General features: G+C 47.4%; 1 protein-coding gene across 2 annotated transcripts in view; it reads left to right on the top strand.

Annotated features, from left to right (window-relative positions):
* Positions 1–4,870: 4,870 nt before the first annotated feature.
* TBC1D8B (TBC1 domain family member 8B) overlaps positions 4,871–8,129 on the top strand; it is a 28,866-nt gene continuing 25,607 nt past the window's right edge. The window contains exon 1 of one of the 2 annotated variants that reach the window (XM_017817131.1): positions 4,871–5,077. In XM_017817131.1, coding sequence (XP_017672620.1) covers positions 4,948–5,077 — 130 coding nt within the window. In that variant the 5' untranslated portion in view covers positions 4,871–4,947. The remainder of the gene's footprint in view (positions 5,078–8,129) is intronic. The other variant, XM_017817141.1, reaches the window with a different exon arrangement.

The raw sequence follows: 8,129 nt of genomic DNA, 5'->3' as shown, positions 1-8,129 counted from the left end.
ACTCAAGGCACTTATGCTGATTTTCAGAGACTTATATCAAACGTGACCTACTGCTAAAGGAACAAAGCAGCATTTGTATCTGTATTTGAGCTAGGCAGAACTCAATGGTTTTCTAGTTTTGCAGCTCAACTTGTGAGTCTGCCATGTCCTTGTCTGTGCAGATTTGTTTGTAACTAGTAGCTATGCAAGGGGCTTTGTTTAAAAATGAGAGTGTAACTTTCATGAACACCATCTGTGATACTGACCTTGGGTCTGTGGCTGTCAGACTGCTTTAAAGAAATTTCAAAGCTCCACTCCCACTTTGTACTTCCAAGTTTCCATGGATAGCAGCTGTCTTTCTGACCCCGCTTAGGGGACTGTGCAGCAGATTTTTCATTTGTTTTTGGTGATGCTACGGGCTTGAATGGCTCTGGGTCATGTGTACATATATATGAGCACTGTCCCACAACAGACTCTTTCCTCTAAGCAAGAGGCCAACAGGAATGTGCCTGAGGATTCCCGAAATGCAGTACAAACCTGTTGTTATTGCTACAGATACACTAACTTTGTGTGTAAGATAATGGAAATTATGTGCCTATGAGTTTTAACAGTTGCTAAAACGTCTGCCTGTTGACTCAGTTAATATTCCCGTTGAGTCACACAGACATGTCAATTCTTCTGCCCCCAAAGAGCAGACTGAACAGGCTCCAGCATCATCTGGAAGTGTTTACTCATTGCTGTCACCTCTCTCCCCCAGGAAAGCTCTGATCTAGACACTCCACTTGAACATTTGTGTGCTCTCAAAGGGGGACTTTGAAAGATTATTTTTTTTTTATCCCTGCAGGAGTGGAAGCTTTGTCACCTGGGGTTGGATTATTGTGCTGTCTTGTAAACCAGGCTTTACAACAGCAGGACTTCATTTTAAATCCCAAAGCAAAATAATACCAATTTCTAATATTGAGGAAAACTTTCAGGTGTTCCTATAGAAATATAGTTTCAGCTGAGATTTTTGCTTAAGGGAAAATGCAGGACTTATGATGGGGCTGCAAACAATAAAAGCAGTTTGAGTCACAAGGGCAGTTGGACTCTTCCCATAAAATGGAGAGACTTAGTCTATCTCAGCCTTTAGATGGAAAGATCTGCACTTCTCAAGTGACTTAGTAACAGTTGGACAGGATACCTCGGCTGTGTGATTTAACATAATATCCTTGTTTAACACACACCAGTACAGAAGGTAGCCCTGTCTTTTCACCCAGGTTTAAACTGATGTTTTACCTGTGCAGATTTGAATGGGGCTGCACTCCTGCAGCAGTGTAATAGCTGGCAGGTTGGAAGAGACCAAAGAAAATCTACTGGCTTTGGCAATTTAATTTTGGTTTCAAGAGAAACTTGAAACTAAATTGTAGCATTCATGCACTGGTTGTTCAACTGTTAAATATGCAGAATGCAGCCAACACTTATTTATATAGCTATTTATTTATATGATATTGACTATGCTTATTTGAGGGAAGTAATTTACAATTTCTAGGAGGTCTTTAATAAGTGAAATAAAAATTCTGTAGCACTAAATGGATCTTTGTTGCTGTAGAATGCATTGATTAGACTGTAGCATGATTATGCACTGATTAAGAAAGTTTTCAAGTGGCTATAAATAAATTCCTCCAGTATGATAGAAGAGCACTCTTTGCATCTTAACACTATTTGATTAAGAATCAAATGCCTGAGGGAATGGAAAAAAGGAAGACATCCAAGACCTTGAAACAAGGAGAGGAAAACAAAACAGACATTTTCCAAGCAGTAGCATTTTACTGTTAAATATTTATCCAGTTAACAAAGTTTGAGTCTTACATAAGCAAGCAGTGTATGTCCTAACATGTCCAGCATGTGTGAGTCACCAAAAGGCAAGCTAAAAGGGTAGGAAATGCCAAGGGCATCTCAGAAAATCTGTGTTGAGTCCTTAATTTCTTATATCCAAGGGTTTGTCTAATTGTGGACAATGAAATGGTAAACACTCTCTCTGGGAATGCTCTTAGAAGAGCAGGATCTGGGCAGGAACTGTTCTGTTGGTTCAGCTGGTAAATCTGCAGCAATGTCTGTTACTCAGGTGGGGGATGGAAGAAACCGCCTCACGAAGAGCTGTGTGCCAGTGCATGTGGGAGTTGTCTGCCTTGTCTCATTTATGTTTGATCTGTGTTAGTTACCACATGCTGGCTAATGACTTCTATTTAATTTTTCCTTTCTAGTAAAGGTAGAGCACCAGAAATTTGTTGCTTCCTATTCTGTTACAAAAACAGGTAAGAGAACAGTATTAGCTAAACCTACATTCAGTCCCAAAGGCGAAACTTTTTAATACTACAGCTTCTCTTGCTGTGGTGCAATGAATGATTGGAAGAAAAGAAAAAAAATGTTTCATGCCAGTACAATTCACCCAGTTTTGAAGCCTCCCCATGAGTTAAATGTAGCTGCACACTCAGGGCTGCTTTCACACTGGTTCCTTTGAGTAGGTGGTTGTTACACAGCTGGAACTGGACAGGCATTGCCAAACAGATTGTGTGAGTGCTTGGCAAAACCTTGCTGTGCCTGTGCTCACAAATAGACCAGTGCTGGCACCAGCTGTTTTGGTAGTGAAGTACTATTGAAAGGCACGAAGGAAGGCAGGATAAAGCAAAAGTGCCAAGATTGCAACATGTAGTTAGTGCATGATGTGCAGAATTTTTTTTAGAAAGAGCTCAAATTAGAGGCTGAGTTTAAACAATTGTGTGCTGGATTTTTTTGTATGATACACAATCAATAAAGCATTATCCTTGAAATCTTAGGAAGGTCAATTATGCTGGAAAGAGAGTGCTAAGGGAAGGAAACTGCAGGGAAGTTCCTGGGAAACAGGAAGATTTACTCAATTCAGTTGTAGCAAATGACAGGTTCTGTCAGGACCAGGAGTGAATCTTGCATGGAGGTAGGAAAAGACAATAACTCTGGGAAGTGTCCAGCATCAGCAACCTGGATCAGAGGAGGCAGTGGGGCTTCCACCCCTGCAAAGCTTTTGTTTGTGCATTTTGTCAGCTCAAAAAGATACCATTTAGGAAGTATAGTGCTTTCAAGTGTAAGGCCGCAGGGAGACATTTGGAGCTCCTTGGGACATAGTGAAGAGATTGGAAAAGAACCAGCAAGAGCAGGGGCTCAGTAACAGGCAGACTGAGCAGCTGGGTGGCTGTGATCCTGACTTTTTGGGAAGCTGGGGATTATGCTGTGCTGACCAGTGTCCATACAAAGCAAGTCCTGAGGTCATTCCACAGCCTTGGGAAGTCCTTGGCTGCCAGGTATGTATGGCAGAATAGTCCTAGCACCTGATTTTTTGAAACTAGGATGTGAGGAAACTACTCTTTAAATCTGCTCTTTTTGCTGGTGGATGAGTGGCTGGACATGATCCAGCAATGTGCACTTGGAGCCCAGAAAACCAAATTCGTCCTGGGCTGCATCCAAAGCAGTGTGGGCAGCAGGTCAAGGCAGGGGTTCTTCCTCTCTACTCTGCTCTGGTGAGACCCCACGTGGAATGCTGCAGCCCTGGGATCTCCAACACAGGAAGGACATTGACCTGCTGGAGGAGGAGGCCAGCAAGATGATTAGAGGGACAGAGCACCGCTCCTAGAAGGAAGGGCTGAGAAAACAGGTATTGTTCAGCCTGGCTTCAGGGTGACATAACTGGGGCCTTCCAGTACTTGAAGGGAGCCTACAAGAAAGGTGAAGAGGCACTTTTTAAAGGACAAGGGGGAATGGCTTTAAACTGACAGAGAGCAGATATACACTAGATACTAAGAAACTCTTCTCGGTGGGGGTGGTGAGGCACTGGCACAGGTTGCCCAGAGAAGCTGTGGCTGCCCCATCCCTGGAAGTGTTCAGGGCCAGGCTGGATGGGGCTTTGAGCAACTTGGTCTAGTGGGAGGTGTCCCTGACCATGGCAGGGGGGTTGGAACTGGATGATCTTTAAGGTCCCTTCTACCCTAAACCATTTTATGATGATTCAATGAAATCAGGAGAAGACATCAACACAGAGGACTGTAGTAAAAGCTGATACACAAGTGCAGTCCTGAGGAGTATGAAAGCCACTGTCTTGTTCCTTAACATGATAAATTGATTTATTTCTAGTGCAGAACAACTGGTAAAGTCAGTCTGCAGATAACCTGAAGAGCCAGTCATTGAGGACAAATGCTGAAAGTCTTGCAGGCAAATCATGAAAACACTGAGACCACGAGTCAAGCTGCTGTTAAGGCAAATTAGCATTGAATTGTGCTGTGTGATGGAAGCAGTGAGGCAGATTTTCGTTATGTAATGTGGAAGGTAAACAGGCAACGCCGACCATATGTCTGCTCCTGGAGCTGGGGGGTCTGGGCTGCCGTGCTGGGTGGTGCTCACGGATCCCTGCCGGCCTGGGGGTTTTCCCCGTTTCTCTCCTTGCCCCAGCCTCCGCGGCAGCGCAAGGCTGAGCGCTGCCAGGAACACACACCTGGGAGCCAAACGCCGTCCGTGGTGACGTCTGTCTGTCTGTCCTGCGGGCTGGGCCAGAACTGAACACGGGACTTGTGCCACGGGCAGAGCGGCCACAGCAACCTCCGCCCCGCCCGGGGCAGGAGCAGGAGGGGCCGTGTGCGGGAGCGGCACAAGAGCCTCTCCCTACACCCAGGGCGCAGCAGTGCCGGGACGCCCCGATCCCCAGCGGGCCGTGGGGGCTGCGAGCGGGGCCCCCCCGCACCGGCAGCGCCGCCACGCGTCCCCGGCCGCGCAGGGCTCGACGGGAGCTGTAGTCCTGAGGCAGCAGCGCTGCGAAGCCCTTTCGGCGGCGAGGACTACAGCTCCCATCGTGCCTCGGGGCGGCCCCCCCACAGCCCCCCCCCGGTCTCCCCTGCCTGGCACCGCAGCTGCGAGCGCGGAGCGGGGCCGGGGCCGGGGCGAAGCGCCGTGAGGGGCTGCGCGATGTGGCTGAAGCCCGAGGAGGTGCTGCTGAAAAATGCCCTCAAGCTGTGGGTGCAGGAGCGCTCCAACCAGTACTTCGTGCTGCAGAGGCGGCGGGGCTACGGCGAGGAGGGCGGAGGCGGGCTGGCAGGTACTGCCAGGGGCAGGGGCAGGGCTGGGGCGGGAGGAGGGCGGTCTGCCGGCCCCGGGACCCCCGGCCAGCGGGGCAGGGAGGACGCCCGTCCGAGTTCGAGAGCCCTGGAGCTTCGTGGGTTTCTCCCGGGGCTCTTCTGTCCCTCCTTTCGGCCCCAGGTGCAGCAGAGCCCGGCGGGGACGGGCACCGGGCAGGGCCGGGGCTCCGAGCAGCCTCTGCCCCGGCGCCGCTCCACGGGCAGCTCGGTGGAAGGGGACACGGCTGGAGAAGGACGGATCGGGCTTCCTTTGGCAAAATGCTCATTTCCAAAGCCCTTTTCCTCTGTGCATCTGGGGCTGCTTGAGATGAGCTCCTGCTCAGGCATTTCTGGTCTCTTATTTTAAAAGCACGTATGTGATTTGATGGAGCTTGTCGGGAGGGGTGGGTCAGGAAAGTGACAGGGCATTGGCCACTGTGTAATAAACTATTCCATGAGAACTTCGCGGTATGGAGCCGAGTTTCTAATTCTTGTCTGTTTGTATCATTCGGCACTGCAGGGGCCCCAGCTACCGCTGAGACCTCGATGGTGGTGGTGGTGGTGGTGGCTATTCTGACTAGAACCGACTCCTTCATAGTCTGGTGGTGTCTGTCATTGACCCCGTCAAGGAGAAAAGAGCTGCAGGGAATCAGCCCAAAATTGTTCCGTGGTGGGATGTGGTTCTCGGGTGTTTTGCATGTCTCAGGGCTCTCTCTAATTGTGTCATCCTAAAGCAAGCTATGTTAAACATGAGCCATGTTGTCCTGTGGAAACATTTATCAATTTTGCTGGATGAAACCACAAAGTCCAAACTTCTGGCTGATGACATTCAGATGTAGAAATGGCCCTCACAGCTGGAGGTGGGACATTCTTCACTGGCATCTGAACCACTGGCAGGGCGCATGGAAAATGTGAAAAGAAAGCATCCCAAACCCTCAGGTTGTCTTCTTGGCGTATTATAGATAGATAGCTAATGTCAGGCTTTGGCTTAGAATCAAGGATGATATACTGCAGGCTTGGAAGTCTTGTGAGGATCAGGCTTGATGGCCTCTTCTCTGCCTTGATATATTTGGAAGCCAAGGAAATGGATTTGGTATGAAGGTTGTCTTTTTGTGCGATAAAATTCATTTAAGGACTGTGATTGAAATGAAACAATGAAAACTGGAAATAGTTGTTCATCTGAAAACCTCTTCATAGGCTCACAGCTGGCAGACAGCTGGCCTTCCTGATGCCCTTCGGGTTTTGATGAAGGTGAGGCTTCTGTCACTGCTCTCCTATCCTTGATGGCTCTTCACAGTGTGGTAAAACAATTGGATGGGGTAGTTGCTGTACTAAGCTTTTTTTTTTAGTTGACATTGCATGTTTTATTTCTCTGGCTTTTCTTATGGACTCTCGATAGATTTCATCTGAGCAAGTTAAGTTTTTCACTGGACGGAAACAAAAAGAGTGAGGTGTTCTTAAGATTAACAGGACAGTTGGATAAAAATGCAGTTACATTTGTGTTTGCAGGTTTTGAAATATTCAAACTTGCTAGATATAAGCCAGCATGATTTGCTATGCCTAAATTTGTGTTGCTGTGTGTCACTCAAGAAAATTAGAGCTTCCTTTAGGAAAAAGAAAAGCACAGCTGTTGTCTAAGGAAGTCATCACAGATGTACCAGTAAAATCTTGCTGTCCTGAAGAGCATTTTGCAGCTGGTGAGACAAGGCTGGAGGTGACTGGCAGCACTGAGGGACTGGGGGGTTATGAGTGAAGGAGGCAGGCAGCAGCACAAGATCCAGTCAGTCGTGAGGGAAGAGAGGGGCAATGCCTCAAGACAGGAATGGGGAGAAGGATGGGCAGTGCTGCAAGGTTTGAATGGCAGTAACAGGGACTGATTGAGGAGGCAGCAGCAAAAGATTCGCAAAAATGCAGGGGTACACTTGGTTAGACGGGCTTTAAGGAAGGGAGATTTGAGTTTTGAGGAAGCAGCCAGTACCTGGAGAAAGATACAGACCAAGGAGCAAAAGATAAATGACAGCAGAGACACTTACCTGAAGGAAGGCAGGGAATTCTGGTGCAGCCCTAGGTGTAGAATGCAGGCTGCAGTTGGATTTGTTTGGTTGACCCCTTTGGACTGACAGTTACAGCAGGGCTAGTTTGTAATCTGTAGGTGATACAGGGAGCTGTCGTGGCCTGTGTGCACACCCAGCACAGTGCTGAGTTGGCTCCTGTGGGTAACACTGAACAGTAACACCTGGTACTGGTTGTGCTCAGCCTTGGCTCTCTTCCTGCAGATGTGCACCTGCTTAACTTTACATTTCATTCTCTTTCCTTTTTAGACCTCCCCTAAGGATACAGGTGCTGTAACCTGTCTGACTGGTTCTCCACTGGATAATTATCATGTGATGGACTGTCCCAAAGTGTGGCTGTGTGTCTGGCAGTGCAACTGTGTGACCGTGTCCTCTGGTTGTTCTGCCTTCTGCAGAGCCACTCTGGGAGAGGTGGTCAGGTTTTCCAGAGTGTGTGGATAAGAATATAGTCATGAATGCATGTGCTGTAACCAAAGTCTAGTGAGATTAAGCATGCTGGTCACAAAGCTCTTGCTTTGGTTCTAGTTTAGGCAGGACCTTGATTAGGAGATGGGATTTTCAGAAATAGTGATGTGAATGAGCATTTGGTGTCATAAAATTGCAGTCTTTCACTGAAATGTGAGCAAACAAATTGTTTTCTGCTTCCACGGTTTTGTTTTGCCTCTTTCTGCTTGAGAAAGATAAGTAAAATGCAACTGTGAGAGTAGAAAAACTTAGAAGTGATATATATCATTGGAACTAGTCTTCCCTGCTTGTTGTATGTGCTGTACTTAGAAAGGTAGGGAAAACCCTTGACTTTTACTGTAATTAATTACTGACCTCAAAGGCACTGTTAAGCGTTAGAGGAGAGACCAGGCCTGTGCTAACTTTGCTTCAGAAGAACAGTGCTCTTTTAAAAAAAAGAAGCATGTTTGCTTCTGATTCTTCATCAGTAAAAGGAAACCGATATTAGTGTTTGCAT

The sequence above is a fragment of the Lepidothrix coronata genome, unplaced genomic scaffold (genome assembly GCF_001604755.1).
Source record: "Lepidothrix coronata isolate B3197 unplaced genomic scaffold, Lepidothrix_coronata-1.0 Scaffold2, whole genome shotgun sequence".
Taxonomy (NCBI): domain Eukaryota; kingdom Metazoa; phylum Chordata; class Aves; order Passeriformes; family Pipridae; genus Lepidothrix; species Lepidothrix coronata.
This window is presented reverse-complemented; position numbering and strand designations above follow the sequence as displayed.